At 35.9% G+C, this 17,712-nt stretch overlaps 1 protein-coding gene across 1 annotated transcript in view; it reads right to left on the bottom strand.

Moving 5' to 3' along the window:
* Window positions 1-285: 285 nt before the first annotated feature.
* The window catches only part of SPATA17 (spermatogenesis associated 17), an 89,636-nt gene continuing 72,209 nt past the window's right edge, over window positions 286-17,712 (bottom strand). Inside the window, exon 10 of the mRNA XM_054630204.2 lies at window positions 286-2,368. Coding sequence (XP_054486179.2) covers window positions 2,288-2,368 — 81 coding nt within the window. The 3' untranslated portion in view covers window positions 286-2,287. The remainder of the gene's footprint in view (window positions 2,369-17,712) is intronic.

The following is a 17,712-nucleotide window of genomic DNA, read 5'->3' as shown; positions in this document are numbered from 1 at the left end:
TTTGGCTGAAACTGTAAGTTTGCCATTTGTAAACATTTTGATTTAAGCAAGACAGCAGAAAAAAATGGTCCCTCTAGAATAATTATCAAATGGTTTGTGTAAATGTAAATAAATGTTTGATGTACTTAATGAGAAATGAAAGGACTCTGGGATTATACTGTGGGTACACAAAATAGTTTGGATGCTATATGCCCATGAATGACCTAAATTCTGTTTGAACTCCCGATACAGAATATTGGATTCCCTGTGAAATGAAACTTGAAAAACACACCCAAAATCCAAACCTCATTTTGTAGATGTTTATTTGTCTAATAAAGTAAACAGATCTGGTTTTGTGTAAGAACATTTCTGGTTATCTGCTTAGAAACAGAAAAGTTTTGGGCTTTTTTTTTTTGGCAAGAGGAGGAAAAGTGTGTATGTATCAAACAATTCCCATTGGAAGCATTGGGTTTGATCTCCCTCTGTGCTCTGGCCCCTCAGCCATGAGCACTACCACCCTGCAGTACAGGCTGCATGGGAGGCTATGCTTTGTCCTGGGGGCAGAGACACTGAAAGGAAGAAAGGGAAAGAAAGATTAATCTGATAAAGGCATTGCCATTTCTAATCGGACTGATGGGAAACTGTGGTATGAAGTTAAAGAGACAACGCAGGGTGAATTACTTTGATGAACTACCTTAAAGCTGAAGCAATCAAATAGATAGCTCTCACATATAAAAATTACTGTGCCATCTTTATTCATCAACAGTTTTGCACAAGTGTCTCATGTTCAATCCCTTCCAGGAACAACTAAAGCACTCTGATACATTGGATAAGATTAAATCTTATCTGGGAAACTCAGCCACTGGGGTTGTGCTTCCTGCTTCCCAGACTTAATTTCTCATAACAGAAATAAACCTTTTAAAGCTTGAGAATAACAAACTCCAAAAAGTAATACCAGTACAGCACAGTGCCTGCTCTTGCAACCTGCTGGAATGGAATTGGAAGGGCTTTTACTCTGGTGTGTGGTAGCAGTAAAACTTTTTCACATAGCCTGACAGGTGAAAACCTAGAGAAAGGAAATTTGTGACTCCTAGCTCATAGAATCAGAGAATGGCTGGGGTTGCAAGGGACCTTTAAGATCATCCAGATCCAACGTCCATGCCATGAGCAGGCACACCTTCCACTAGACTAGGTTCAGAAAGTATTCATACAAACAGACATGGAAGTTTTATTCACATTTATAGGGGCCATAAGAATCACATTTAAAAAATAGTACTAAAAAGCCTACCATTGAGTAACAGATAAACAATCAATATTTGATTCAAATATAGTCAAATGATATGAAAAGCAAATATGGTATCATAGAAAATTCAGCATAAAATTCCTGTAAAAATCCACTCATATGATTTTAAGAATCAGCTTGTAATTTGATCTTTAGATATGCTGAGATCTTCTCGTGATGCTGAATTCTTTGAGCCTTTTGAAGTGGATGGGCTCTGAGGATACTCAATATTTTGCAGGACTGTTTGCTAATGAACAGAGGAAACAAGCATAAGTTTTGTGTGCTCAATTGTGTTCTTCTGACCAAGCATCACACAATTTTGTACTCACAGCATACGGGACAAGGAGTTAATGCACAGGTACTGATAAAGACAATTAAATGGAAATAGAAAACCTGACCTAGTAATAAGGTATATATGTTATCAGAACTTTATTTTTTTAAAACTGAAGTTCTTTCACCCACAGAAATGCTAACAGGATTGAAAATATGTTATCTTCCATTTAATGCCTATCCTGCACTTCTGAAGTCATGGATCAGTCAAGGATACCTAACACTGAGGATGATGAACAACAGTAATGAATCAGATACATTTATAGTTGTGAGGGGATAAAGAGAGATAAATTTTACACTTTTTTCCTTTTTTAGTGTTAACCTCACAAATGTGTAATAAATAAATGTGATTCTGAGTATTTTACTTGATGACTCTGATTTTGTATTCTAAATTATTTATACTGAATAAAATACAGTTTTTTCAGAAATTATTACTTTAAGATAAATTTTTTTAATTCATTTTTGATAATTCTTGGAAGCCATATTGCCTAAAGTTCAAGCAAAATCAATTAAAACTACTTCAGACACAGTATCCATCACAAAAAGAGTATTTTATGGAACATTTAGTCAACATACTGCTGTATATTTGCTGAAATGCATTTATTGACTACTTTTCATGTGTCTCCAGGACAAACATACTGCTGTATATTTGCTGAAATACATTTATTGGCTACTTTTCATGTGTCTCCAGGACAATTACAGTATTTGCCCAGTGCTGGAGTAAGTTTTTCCAAACTTTTCGAAGAGAGCAATTGATGAAAACAGTGTTTCAAAGTCCTAAAGAAAAGAAAGAAAAAAAAATAAAAAAATTATGTTAGGCTTAAGTGGGTTTGGTTTTTTTTTAAGGGATTTTAGAGTTCTAAATATTGTCTTCTAGTTACATTCATTATATAGATAGAATGCAAATTATGCAAAATAGTGAATATTAAATATAATTTTTACATTATATGAATATTCCCTTGAAGAGGAGCAAAATAATGGATTTAATTGAAAGCAAATATGTATTTCAAACTCTCAGCAACTAGAAGAACTGCAGAAATTTCCTGCTTTAGAAATTATATTTTGCAAACCATGATATACAAAAGTTTATTCTCCTCCCTGGAAACCAGGCAGGTTAAAGAAAGCATAATAGCCTTGCTATATTTAAACTTTTCTACCCTGGTTAACACTGAAATAGAGGTATTAAAACAGCTACATAGGAAAAAGTTTTTAAAAATTAATATCTATTAATTAAGCACTAGTGGCAATAAATTGATTAGGAGAAGCAGGGTGATTCCTGAACATGTTTTTTCCCCAAGGTAAATTTCTTGCTTATTACATTCAATTTTTTAGTGCAAATGCTTAAAAATCTAAATTGAATAAGGGAAACACAAGTGAAGCTGTGCCTTAAGAATACAACATAAATTCAGCCAACACACAAGATAGTAAAACAAAGTGTTCTAAACCATATTTTGATTTGTCTACTTAGTAAAAAATACTCATGGTAAATGATTAGCAAGTCCATGGTATTTAAGATTAAGGTTTTAAAACCTTCTTAATAAAATTATTTCCTTGAACCTGAAGTACTGAGGATAGTATAACAATAGAAAATACTTGGTTTGCTTTAAAATGGCTTTTACTTTTAGAAAGTAACATGCCACAGATGAACTCTCAGCTTTCTAGGATCTGATGATTAATTTTTAAGGAGTTGTTCTGAATACTTTGTACTGTTTTCTATTGCCAACATGTAGCTCTGTGAAAGTGGAAGAAATTGAAACATCATGGAATGTCTGAGGCCATGAGTTAAAGAAAGGGAAAAGTTTTATCTTTTCAACACATTTCCCAATCTGAATGGTTTCATTTCATCTTTAAAAGAGAATAAAAACTTTTTTTTTTAAGGACATGAAGCAGAATTATCATTCCCTGGACAATTTGGATTTAGTTACTTCACAGAGCACAGTTCAGCTGTACCTCTATCAATAAAGCACCTCTGACTTCAAGTAAGATTCATGCAAACACTGACTGGGCCCACCTGTCTTTCATCTTCATTGCACTTGGCCAAACTGAGAACATATGATTTCTTACATCTCACACTTAAATTTGTTTACTACCATTCCTCCAAATTTCTGGTGCATAAATCTTAAAATAGCAAGGTAGACCTACATTCAAAATTAAATAATTAAATAATCCATGTGTGGTGTGAAAGTGAGTACTATCCCATTCCTAAAGGATTCACAAGATTTACTTTTTAATGTTTCTCTATGCCTTATACTGGCCAATTTTTTATTCAACAGAAATAGCCTATTTGCATATTTTGATATTAAACTTTTAGAATGGCACAATATTCTAATTTTCAGTGTCTATTCAGCATCAGAAGCACCTTCTTACCATAGGAAACTTTGTCCATATAATTATTCTAATAAATATTATAGTATCTCCAATACAACTGCAAATGGTTTCCTTCTAAAGCAAAGCTAGTTATATTTAATTCAGTAAATTAACCAGACTAATTCTGTTCATGGGAATGGAAAAATAAACAAACCAGCTCTAGTTGCTGAGAAAGCAAGCAGATAATCCAGCAATAATTTAGGATTAAGCAGTAATTCAGAGCAGAACATGGTATCTATTATTTTTAAAACAGAAAGTATCTCATTAATTTACATGCAGGATAGTTACGTACAGCTTAACAAACTGTGAACAGTTTAGCAAGCGGTGAACTTTGGGTGAGACAGGGAAATCAGTGAAACCTGTGCAGCCACTATCAGGATAAAATCAGGAATGGGAAGGCTGAGCGTTGCAGAGATCTTTATTTGCTGGAGCAGACGGCTTTTGCTATTAGGATTCCTAGCCAAACAAAAACAATTGGCTGCCAAAATTAGCTCCTTGGGACGATTTAGGAGCCTTTGAAGTGAACAGTGTTTTTGAGCTGGAACTAAGCCCAGGTCCAGCTTCAAACTCAAATCAAAATGACAAAGAGGAAATTTTTTGTGCCACACACCCCCTCAGTGTAAGATTACTTTGGTTTGGCAGCTGTACTGTTTATCTTGTTATTGAAAACTATTCCACTAGATACTCACAACTGAGCATTTAAACAACTGGCTCTGATTATGACGACAGCGGTTATGTTTGACCATATTTAGGGAACATTACAGAGTCTGATGGATAAATAAAAGCATTCTTGGCTTTAGAGTTACATTAATTAAAGAAACTTAGGAAGTATACTAGGTAAAAATTGCATAGCATGCATTTAAAATATAAATACATTTTGGGAAACAGATCTTGTTTCTATTTTTTCTGTATTTGAAGATAAAGATTTTAATCAGGTTTCAACAGAGAAATAAAGTAAGGCCTGAAATCACCACCTGGCCTTGCAGGATCTACCTCACAGCACAAAGGGAAAGGAATTGGAGGCCAGGTTCTTACATTCATCTAATGGAATGGTGAAATGACCACTCAAAACATGAAAAGAAGCATAGTGATGGACTGCTCATTGATTCTGATGGGAATCATCTTGAATTTAGGCTGTTTGGTACATAGCATAGAAGTTATGAAGTTATGTAAATAATAATCCTTTTGAAGAACATAGGTTGTGAATGGAGAAAAACAGGCTTCATCAAAATTATTTTCACCATCAGTTCCTCTCTCTTGGTAGCTGGAATGAATAGACTTACAAATATGAATTCACACATATTGGTAAGCCCAGTCTATAGTTTTGCTCTTGGGAGCACAGGAGCATAGAGCTGAGCTTTATGGAATTTTTCCACAATGCATTCTTAAATCATGCCATATAACTCCCAGGATCAGAGAGCTGAAATTCTCAACACTGAGAACTACTTTGAAATTCCCAAACAAAGTTGATATAACACTTCCTTTTTAAATTTGTCCAGCTTTGACTGTTTTCACTCTAGTAAATTGTGACTCAAGTTCAGCTGACAGAGCTTCACAAGACCCTTTCAATGTATTGTATACTTGAGCTTGTGAGCTCATCAGTTCGAAACAATGGAGTCAGAAAAGGTGGCATAAAGCCACCAAAGATTTGTTTCAATCAGCACTCTGATGTCATAGATTAGGCTTGCCAAATGGTTACATAGTCTATATTTGGAATGTTATTAAAGCAAATTCCAAAGACATTTTTCATCTGACTATGCAGACTTACATAAATACAGATCACGTACAAATGCTGGCAAAAGAACAAGACCTTGCAGACCTTCAGATTGGTTTGGAGGCCCTTGAAAATGACTTCTGTGATATTCTAGAAACAAATTTGTACTAAGAGTGTTTCTTTCCAAGCAATTTTGAGAGTACTGTACAATATCCCGTAATATAAAAATGCAGTTAAAAATGAGATAGGAATTACCATTGAGTATCTTCTTGGAAATTTAATGAAGTAGAAAGTAGCTGCCTCAGACAAAAGCTAGAACAAACAAACAGCAGTAGTAGATTGACTCTCAGATTCTAAGGCCAGAGAGCACTCTTATTACCATTTATTCTGAGCTCCTGCATACACACTTCAGGGTAATTTCACTTATCAAATCTCTCAAGTCCATAATAATTATGAAACTGTTAAGCATGTGATAAACTTGGAACAATAAGCATACAATAAACTCATATTATCTGATTTACAGGATAGGATAGTCTTTCCTTTCTCTGTAATTACAAAACTTGTGTTTGCTGAACAAGTAAAGATTTGGTTGCATGAATTGAGATTAAATTTGTGTTAGGCTGTACAAATATAGAACTCTTTCATGGGTTAGTAGAAGCAACTTGTGCAGAAGTTCCAAATATAAATTGCATAATGACAAGCATTCTCTGAAATGTATATCATTCCATCAATAGCAGATATTCAGAGTAGTGATTCCTCTTCTGAGTCAATCAAAAAATACTAAAGAGACAGTGTATAAATGCATTTATGTCAACCATGGCACCATGTGCTGTGTAAAAGGCAAACCAATCCATGAAAAGTTTGCATCTGAGAAAAACTTTTTTGTAGTGCTGGAATTGTATCTGTTGCTCCTATAGAGACATTAGGTCTCTTCTGTTCTTCTCTTTATAGAATACCTATTCTGAATGTAAATTCTATTAGGAATTAATGGCAGAAGGAATAACTGAAAAACGGGCACAGCTGCTGGAATAATAATTCTATCTTCATGCTACTGAGTAGCAAAACCAGGAAACAATACTTTGAAATTATTATCCACAGGTACACACCAAGATCTTAAAGGATGCAATGGAAAATTCTGTACAAATGTCCCTGCAGCAGGAATTTTCTTAGTGTAGGGTAAGACACTGAGCAATCCTGCTTTCCCACAAAGTCAGGAGACATCCCATGTGCACAGCTCCTTTGGAAACCAGGCAGTACTGTCTAGTCTAGTGTCACTGCTCAGCTCTCGTCCACAACCCCACCTGCTAAACACTAAGTGGTCACATCTAAGAGTTTCCTATGATCCTAATGCTTGTAATAGTAAAATAAAGTTTTAAATGGAGCTGTCATAGTAAGCCTCCTGATCTGCTAATATCCACAGAGGTCTCTAACAAGGAAGCAAACCAGAAACAGCAAGCTGTTAGACAAGTAAAATGTTGATCCAGCTAACTTTCATTCTCAGCAAATTTATCAATACTGGTTAACAATACTTCCAACTAGTACAGGGCCTTCTGACATTACAAAATGAGTGTAACAACCCATTCTGTCAATACAACACAAATGTCATTTCAAGTACTCAAAACCTACTAAGCTACCCTAAAAAAGATTGATTTATCTGCTCCAGTGTTTCTTTGGGGCAAACTTTTCTCACAACTGAAACCAATTAGTGGGCCTGGCACTTGTAGTGCAAAATGTAGGTCAGCATCAAGTAATAAAAAAGTATTGACTTTTCTCTGTCTGTAAGCAGCATGAAAGGGGTGCCATGGCCTTGTCGTATATGAAAAGAGCTCCATTAATTTCACTTATTTCAACCAGGGCTGTCAAATACTAATGCTTCTATTGCACTTTTCACACAAAGTACATTGACACCAATCCTGGCCCCAGTGTAACAAGTTTACAATATTTCAGTCAGTGAAAGGGGTACTATAATTTTTAATTCCCTGTTGTACATTTAGTCTCTTTAAGCAGCACTGCTCATAAGACTTACTAAGAGATATGAGCTGGGACATTAATAACAGCTTCACACTACTTCCCATGGGCAACAGAACCTATTTCTTGGGCACAGCTTAAACAGCTAATTAGCCATTAAGTTCAGGACACAGTTGTTTGGCATAACTCTGTTTCTGTGGCTGGTGGGCACAGACTGCCAATTTTACTTTCTGCTGTGAAGAAAAAAAACCAAAGTCTAGGAAGAGGTCTTCCATGACTTGAAGCCATAAAATTGAAAAGCTAATGTGTTAACCAATTGGGTCAACCAGCCCCTTCATATAAGAGATAATAACAAAAGCCTGGATCATGCCTTAGGGACTGGATCTCATTGTGTCAGCACAGGGGTATTGACTCCCAGGGAAGAGCCTCATCAGAGCTCCCTGCCCCACAGCTGACAAGTGACCACTGCTGTGATGAAGGGAGTAGAACTGCACCTTTCCCTATTCAGCTTACCAACACAATGCAGAGGAGGAGAAGGAGGAACTAACCTCTGCCTCCTCCTTCAACTGTCCACTACTGCTACCAGTATGAAAATCTCTACATTTTGTTCTTTCTGGTAGGAGCAATAAAGTTTTTCATGGAAGCATACATGAGTTTCTCCATTTTGTGGATAGACACAGCAGAGGTCAAACTGACTTAAAATGCTATGATCCTGTTTCCCTCTAGTCTCTATAATTTGTCTTCTAAACTGACTTTTCTCTTTTCAAGTGAAGTTTTATGGTCCTTGTTGACAAGCTTGAGGGCTCTGAGTGTGATGTCTAACTCATTCCCTAATTACCTCCTGCAAATGCAAACATCACCACCAACAATAAAACTCTTTGATTTAAAAAGACTGGGTGACTATGGTAAAAGGCAATTTTCTACTTGCTTTAATGACTTTGTAAGTCTTACCCTTTGAATCAACTTGCTATTAGATCTTAAAATAAAATGATATTGTATAGCCATCATAAAAGGCAACTTTATAACCGTCTGTGTTACACTTACATCAGGCAAGTTTCTTTCTATTTGTTAGTTTTAGTCTTTTATTATGATAATGTGTTGTAAAAAAGAATCAGGAAATTATGTTCACAGTAGGAAATTTAAAAACACTATTTTAATATCCTATCTTCCAAACAGAAAAAGAAAACATTAATTGCTATTTAATTTATGTAACAAACATTTCATTATTTTTACCCTTAATTTTTCATGGATGTTTATAACTATCACTGACTCTTACATGTTTTTATTTTATGAATTAAAAATGAGAAGGCCAAACTCAAACAGTGCTTGCTAGAAATTGTGAAAGATTTCTAATGATGGCTCATGAGTTTAAAAAACCACTGACTTGATAATCACATGGATTTAAATGTTTTTTTGTCTGATGTGTCAAGTACGAGCAGCACAGCCACGTGTGCTCCCTTGGGACAGCCAAACATGGGAATTATAACTCCATTCCTACGTTTCTGGAGTATTGGAGAAAGGAGTGTTCTGCTGCTCATCTGTGCTCACTGAAGTTTCCTTTCATTGCTCTGCATCTAAATTGTGCTAATTTGTGCTTTGGAGATAGTTGGAGGCAACTGACAATCAAGCTCTAAAACTTCTTGTCCTCATCTGTGCAAGGTAGGAGAGGATGTGTTCTAGGCTTGAAAAGAGCCTATTTTAGCTCCTGCATGGTTAGAAGCAGTTCAGAGAAAGGAAGAAAAGTGTATCCCCTTTCATAGCTGCACAAATTAAGCTATGACATGACAGAAAATAATGATGCTCTTCAAAATGCAATAGTTTAAGTCACTGTACAAGGAAAGCACAACTATTCCTAAACAAGTAAGATATTCTGTGATAGCCATGTTCATTAAGGATTACAAATGTGTCAACCCTTAATGTCCTTTCTCACAAGCAAATTATCGCTGGGTTTCAATAGAAGTTCTGTGCAAGGAAGGACAAAGGAAAAGAGAGGAAGGACTTGGTCCAGTAAATTATTTTTTCCTGTAAGTATTGCCTCTGTAAAATTAACCTGGGATCCGAAACTAGGCTGTCCTTTTTGTCATGTGTAATTTAACTAGCAATGAAGATTTGTGGTCCAAATTTGCATTTGTTACATTTACTTAGTACCCTGCAGTCATTGTGGTTGCCCAAGGGGAAGGAAGGGTGGAATTCCCAGCTGTAACCTCTACGTTCATTTATTCCATTTATTAATGATCTGCAAGCCAAGTCACTGTCTGGTCCTTCCTCTCAAACACGGACCAGCTTTGCAATGCTTTAGAAAGAAATGCAGTCTCTCTTATAAATAACTATTCAGTTAATTAATTTCTTTAAGTGTATAAAGCTAACCTAAAGAAGAAGTCACCTTGATGTAGACACTTTCCAGGTACCTTGAAACCTGTTCAGAGTCAGTTTCAACATTACAAGTATGGTTTCCTGCACAAAGTTACAGTGCACGCTCTACCATACTTTAGGCAATGTTATGAAACAACATCACCCAAATTCTATTCTGCATGTCTGTATGTGAACCAAAATTGCCAAAGATAATACTCTATTTTTTCACTATGTAGCCTTTTTTTACAAGTAAATTAAATTAGGAAACCAATGCGAATTTCTCTGCAAGCTATTTCATACTTGGATACCCTTGAACTTTACTGAATCTGGGCTAAAAAACAAATGTGCAGTTGAAATAGTTCAGTAAGTATTCAGAATCCCAAGAGGTGTTTATTTGCTATTGTCATGCAAGTATCTAGCTCTTACAGTGCATTTTAACAAAATATCTCTGAAGAGGGGAGTAGAAGTTCATCTTAATCTATTTAAGATTCATAAATAACATTGGCAAGAACAAAAACACTCTAATGAGAAATATATAGGCCTTTAAAGAAGTTGTTAAATCTGAGGTGGAGCCTAACAGACATTCCTGAGTACAAAAACCCACAGACTTAAAAAGCATCTGATGAAAAAAGTAAAGGACGTATTCTTACAACAGTATTTTTAAAGCAGCTTCTTGTCCTGTCCATCACACACACTCCACTAGCAACAGGCCTTGCATTAGAAACTACTGCACTTAGGGACAAATATCTTGACTTAGGCCATTTGTAAGCTGCCCCCTTCATTGTCTAATCTGTTCAACTACCACATTCTCTTTTCAGCTGAAAATAAGCCAGTGCCAAGTGTTCACTGCCAAGAAAACTCAGAACCACTTTTAACCTGCTAGGCTAAAGCCAGAAAATATTTAACCTGCCAAGATCAAGTTGCAACTCTCTGTAACTTGCCAAAATCATGCCACCAGGAGTTAAGGAAGAAAAATTCTGAGTTGAAATCCTCAAATGAAAGTATTTTTTATCTTATTTAGCTTCTGATATGCAGCAAAACCAGTACTTCAGCTAGACTTCATCTGGTTTCCCATGGTTCTGGATGACACTTTCTAACCTGATTATTTTCTGTGATTAAATTACTAGATATGCAGATCAAAGGAGAACAGTGGATGATGCTGTCTGAGCTTTAACAAGGCTTTCAACACAACCTCCCAGTGAATCCTTTTAACCAAGCTGGTAAATTATAGTCTAGATTTGCAGACTAATAGATGTAATTGCTGCCTGGAGTCTCAGGTTCAAAGGGTAGCAATGAATGGCTTCTCCTCAACTGGACCTGGGTACCAACATATTTCCTCAGGTGCTATCTTGGGGCCTATCTTAATATCTCTCTCAGTGACCTGGAGGAGGAGATGGAATGCACTCTCCTCAGGTTCCTGGATCACACCAAAGTAATGGGTGCCATGGAGACACTGGAGGGCTGTCACTCAGAGTGATGCAGACAGGATGGAGAAATGGCCTGACAGAACCTTACAAAACACAGGATGGACAAATTCACCTGGCACAGACTCATCCTAGAGGAAAGCAGGCTGGAGGCTGACAGCCTGGGCAGCAGCTCTGCAGAAGAGGAGCTGCTGATCCTTGTGGGCGAATGGCTAAACACAAGTCAGCAGTGTGTCCTAGCACTGATGAAAGCTAAAGAGAAAACCAGCTTTTCTCCTCCAGAAATACAAGCTACCTTCAGAAGAGATAGAAATGATCAAACATGAATATTTCCTCATTTTGCAGGAAGCTTACTTTGCAGATGGGCTAACACTAGAGAAACTACTCATCTCTCATCCAGTGTTTACACATGCTCTCATTAATCAATAAAATAGGAACAAAAGCTTTTAGACTAATACCTATTGCTATTTTTTCTGTCTGTATTTACTCTTATATGATAACATATCTTCTTTATGTGTCATGTTTTCAGTGGCACTTTTTCTTCTGTGTAAATCCACCAGTTCTTTGATACAGTTCAGAAACAGCATCAGCTACAGCGATTACTCACTCCGGTGCCACAGACTTGTTTTGGCATTGGCATGAAGTTAGTTCTGACAAACTTGCTGATTAAAAGCTTTGGGGAGAAGAACATCTAGTATTTATAGCCAAACATTGTTACAGATTCAACATTATTCAGAAAAAAATATATGGATTACACTTATTGGCACAAATTTTAAAAGTAGTTTGCTGAGCAATTAAAAAACTAAAACCCTGCTGCATTGGTTCTGATATGAATACATGCTATATATATATTAAATGCAACAAGTTGTGCAGCAATAGTCTGTGGTGGTGCATAAGCAAAAGTTTGTTTCATTTTTCAGCTGGATAACTTCTGAACTAGACTCAACATTTTGCTGGCCATGCTGAGGAAAGAATTTAGCCTGAGACTTTAACATCTATGCCTTTAATGTCTATACAGAATTTTCAATGTATAGCTGAGTAGGACTATATCTTATAAATGAAGAGGAACTGGGAATTTTTACAATGTTTTATATGCTAATTTATTCATTGACAATGTAGTAGCAATGTAAGTTATACTGTGAAGTTTCCCATACTTCTCTGAGGACTTCAGATTTGAACTGAAGTGTGAAAATTCTTTAAATAGCAACATATTTTGGCCTTCCTTTTGCCAAAGGCTTGGGCATCTGCAAAAACTACAAATCATGCCAAACCCTTTGAGTGATATATGGAGGACCACAATCCACTAGGAAATAAGCTAAGACGAAGTCATTCATTTCATTTAGGTCTTTCAGTGGGATTTGAACCATCCAGCCCACAAACCATGTCTCAGGAGATTGCAGTGTACATCCAGCCCACAGTAATAATGATTCATATACATATATGTGTATATGCTTTATTGCTACCTTTAGCTGGATTAAAAGCAATATATCAAATTTTATATTTCTGCTTCTTTTATTAGCTTTCTAGCACTTGATCAGCTGATAGAGGCAATAATGAAATGTTTTTTTATAAACTGGAGTTTGTAAGTCCTGTCCTGAGAATGTAATATTTCAAAAAATAGCCTAAGCTTTGGGGAAAAAACCAATTACAGAAACAGCATTAAAAATGCCAAGCACTGGGCAGAAGCAATTCTGGATCAGTTTAAAAAAGTGATTGATGAAACTCTAATCTGAGCTGAAGGAACAGTTTCACGACAAGCTGCGATCATTCCACACACTTCATTAGCTGCCATAATTAGCCTGGTGTTTCAATTTGTTAGAACTGGTGGGGACAATTTTACTCAGAATGCAAACATCAAAAAATAGGGTGCCTCAGACTTCAGAAGAGGCTGATGAGAAGGTTTTCTAGTCTTTGTTAACTAAAAGATTAATTACAGCTGATGGGAGGCTGTATTCTGATTGTCACTCTGTCTATGTGCATTACTTTTAGCATTAGAAGATAGACATGGTTGACACTACACTGCTCAATCAAGCAGCTTTGCATTAGTGCACAAAGTCTGTTAATATGCAATGTTTTTATTATTTCTCTTTTTCCTGTCCCCTCCCTAAGTTTACGGCTCTCACACCTAACAAGTTATTCTTTAAAAGAGCAGGGTGTTTGGTTGGTACATGCTGCCATTTCTTCACATGACTACAGGTGAGAAATCCTGACATGTCTCAAAGCTACAAGCAAGCCAGGAATATTATTACTTTTTATTATCAAAATCAGAATGTAAATACCTTCTCAAATAATCTCATTATGAGAAAAAAACCCAGGACAGGTGTGAAAGTGGTACTGTGTGCTTCAGCCTTTGTACCCTACCCCTCTACCTCAGGTGTGGTTACCTCTATACATTAACTCATCAAAGCTTGTAAGGTTGTTTATATGGACGTGAAGTTTGAATTTGAAGTGGAAAGGTTAGTCCTGAATAATTCCATAACTTCCATTCTAGAACATTAACACATGGCAAATCACCTACTCATAAAAACACTCCTGATGTGGATATGCCTTTCACTTTCCCTACAGGTATTATCAACAAAAACTGTAAGAGAAGAAATAATACAGTTTATCATGGTAGAATATCCTTTTAATCTGAGTTGGTAAAGGGCATGTTGAACCCAGCTCTTCATTGCATTACATGAATAAGCACAGAAGTGTATTCCAAAGTGGATATCATTCCATGATTTAAAATGGGGCAAATTAGTCCAGAATTGATTCATAATATAAATTTTGAAGAAAGAAGCAGTAGACTCTTACGTCAAACCATTAAGACAACAAGCAGTCTGTACTACTTCCCATGTCTCATTCATTCCAACATAACTGCATAAAGCTGTTACTGTGGTTTTTCCTATACAAGAAATGCAGGCTACTCTAAAATCCATTTTTATGCGCTGAAGTCCTACTGCTCTGAGAATAATGTACTTTTGCTCCCTGGAGAGAGCATCAAAACAAACAAAAAACGCACAAACTTACGACTTTCTTTCAACCTGGGCTCATACCTGGCATAATATCTTAGAACACCTGTAGGTGTTATTAGCGTTTAAATTATACAATCATAATGAGTCAGTGTAGCAAAATCTCTAATTCAGACATCATTTCAAGATGCAACAGTCTGAAGTCCTATGTGAACCTGTTGCAAGAAAGTCATCAAAATATGTGTCTCTCATCTTAGACCTCAATTTTTCAAACTCACCAGCAATGTATGTTTAAAGATGAGATTTTACAAGTCTACTTTTCTGAGAAAATAGGTGACACCATTTTTTCCTAGAACATTCTGTCTGAATGGCATGAATTTACATATTATGTTCATTATGGGTCAGATTCTTATCTTGTGCCAATTGGCCCAGCTCCATGGATGTATCCCAGTTATGCTAGGGCTGAGGACCAGCTCTCAAACCTGAAGCTTTCAACAGTTGTATGGCCCCCGTAATTCTCAGAGGATCGTGAAAAGCTTTTGATTACTTTAATTTCAACTCCATTTAACAAGCACAAACAAGGTCTCGGTGAGTATTATCAAATAATAAGTAGCTTGCTTTTGCAGATAAGTTCCATAAAGAATTTTAAATGACTTCAAAATATAGCCTTTTTAATTCAATATTGTGGTAAATTGAATTGAGTTGAAATACATTATGTTTGACATACATATAAAAAAATCAACTTAATTCCAAGAATACTGAACAGTCTATGCAAAACTGATATGAAAAGGCAAGGCCATGGATTTACCAGTTTAGTATATGGATTTTGAATTCCAACAAACAAAATCATATCCAAATAGTCAACACCTAAAACCAATATAAACAAATTAGGTGTAACACTAGTATCTACTGTTTCTAGATTAACTGATTTTTTTGCAATTTAAAGCTGTGCCACAAATTATTGTAATGCACACTAAGCATATATTGAAGGAATTGGGCAAGATACTCTGTTTCTAAAGTGTTTCTGATTAAATAAGAGGCTTTAAAATGTTTAAGCAATGTGTAAAATGGAAATTATTGATAAAGCTTAAATATACATACATCTCACCACAGAAATACTGGCTAAACTCTTACTAAAAATGCAAGGTTTTCTTTTATACCACTAAATGCAAGTTACATTATTAAATGAGGAAGGTAGGCAAAGCAAGACATTTATTGTCCAACAGACAAATGACAGAGGATTGCTAGTAAGACAGTCTAATAAGTGCCATCTAATTTTCTCCTTCGAATCAATTTATTCTTCAAAGCCTTGGATCATCATCAAGGGACTGCATTTTCCCGCTGAGAAATTACAGAACTGAAAATCAGGTTTTATAAAATATTCAACTAGTTGCCCACAAACCCTTACAAATAACCACTAGAATGGATTTGATTAGACTAGTGGTGACAGTATCTCTTCTTATGCAAATAATTGAATGGTTTGACTCTTCTCAGATACTACTTTGTAGCATTATTTCAAAATCAGACCTGGGTCTGTTAATATGCAATGTTTTTATTATTATTTATTATTTTTTATTATTACAAAATTATATACATCAGACCCTGTGACTCATCAGTAACCACTAGAAACTTTTTTCAGCCTTCCAGTTATGCAGAGATTCTTTTCTGCATTTAGTTGAACATTAGCCAAGGGTACATTTTGCATGTTTTTATTTACTTCACAGTGTTAACCATCTTTCTACAACCAAGAATGTAATTTGAAAGCTCAATGATAGTCAATAATAATTATTAATTGTATATCAAGAATAGCATTTTTCAAAAGCAACCCAACAGTGGTGATCTTAAGGATTTTCTCAAAGAAAACAATCTACAACTCAGAACCTTTCCAGTGAGAGCTCTGAAAGTAATCTTCATAACAAAATGTAATTCTGTGAATAAGTCAGAGTCACAAGGAACCTGGAAAGATCATTATGTAAGCTGTCAGAAGCAGGAATTGTCGTTTGCTTTCCTGGAAAACTAAATGGGTGCATCTTATAAAAGAGACTTCATTCTAGCCTGTGAATGAGAGGTAATGTCTGGTGTTCCCATTTTTGAACATGGCACACTCCTGCTTTCCTCAATACCTTTCCTTCTCATCAGTACATTATGACATTTACCAAAAATATAGAAAAAGAGATCAGAAGTAGAAGTAGCAAAACTGACTTTAAGATACTTTTTGTTACCCAGTTTAAAAGACCACATGCTTATTAAGTTCTTCTGTGATATTAAATTGGGCAACACTGCTCTTTTTCTGTACTATCTAATCAGGGAGCCAAACACCTACGCTCCATGGAGCTCACAGCTCTGAAGAGTAATACTGTTGAGGGAATCAACCTATGTGGAGGAAGGTAATCACTATTTACAGCAGCATTCTGGCTCCAAGTGGTTCTTCTGAGAGCAGAAAATATATGTTACAGGTAGAACAGACAGACTTTTCATGAATAGTACAGTACATATTGTTATTGGACCAGATCCTTGGATTTAAATTATTTGTTTTGGTTCAGAACTCAGGATACCAAAAAAAAAGAGAGAAAGCAGTGTTTTGTTGGAAGCAGATAATTGATAACTCAAACTAAGGGTCCACTTGGAGTATCTGTATAGATACATCAAGTCATGCCAGCAGTAACAGCAATACAGGAGCCACGTCATGGGCTGGGGGCCAAAGTGTATCCCACTTTGGCAACAACCTTTTTTATCCCTGACATGGCTCATAAGGAAACCAGGATTGGGACAAGCAAACTCTTACAGCCCATCTAATAATTCCCTTCTGGCTGCCACATTGTGTGAGATCTGTATTGCCTAGGAAAACACACTGAGGTTGGTTGGAGAACTAGGAATCTGATATTCCAAATATGTGCTAGCACTTCTCATGTACGTTAGTAACTCCTGTCACAAAGCACACTGGTAAATATGGTCTCTAAAGTTTTAAAAGGTAATAAAGCTGACAGTTCACATGCATATTCATTAGCCAGTATCACACTGTACTAGAAAATTTTATTGGATAATCTTTTTTTCTAATTAAAATGAAAACAAGCAAATTTCTTTGATAAAATGAAGCCACAGTCTCAGCAAGAAAGAATTCAAGATTTCACACAGATCATACCTATGATCTCAAGTCAAATCACTGCAAGGTTAGAAAAATGGAATTAAGGTGGAGTTTAAGTAAATTTCAATATAGACAGGGATGGAAAAGCACAAATAGTGTATCAAAAATTCTGCCTCATAATGACATCATCCACTAGACATGACTGTTTTATGTGTTGGCCTTACAAGAGATAAAACTAATTTTCAAACAGACAGAAT

The sequence above is a fragment of the Agelaius phoeniceus genome, chromosome 3 (genome assembly GCF_051311805.1).
Source record: "Agelaius phoeniceus isolate bAgePho1 chromosome 3, bAgePho1.hap1, whole genome shotgun sequence".
NCBI lineage: Eukaryota > Metazoa > Chordata > Aves > Passeriformes > Icteridae > Agelaius > Agelaius phoeniceus.
Note: the sequence above shows the minus strand (reverse complement) of the source record. Positions and strands in the feature narration are given on the sequence as shown.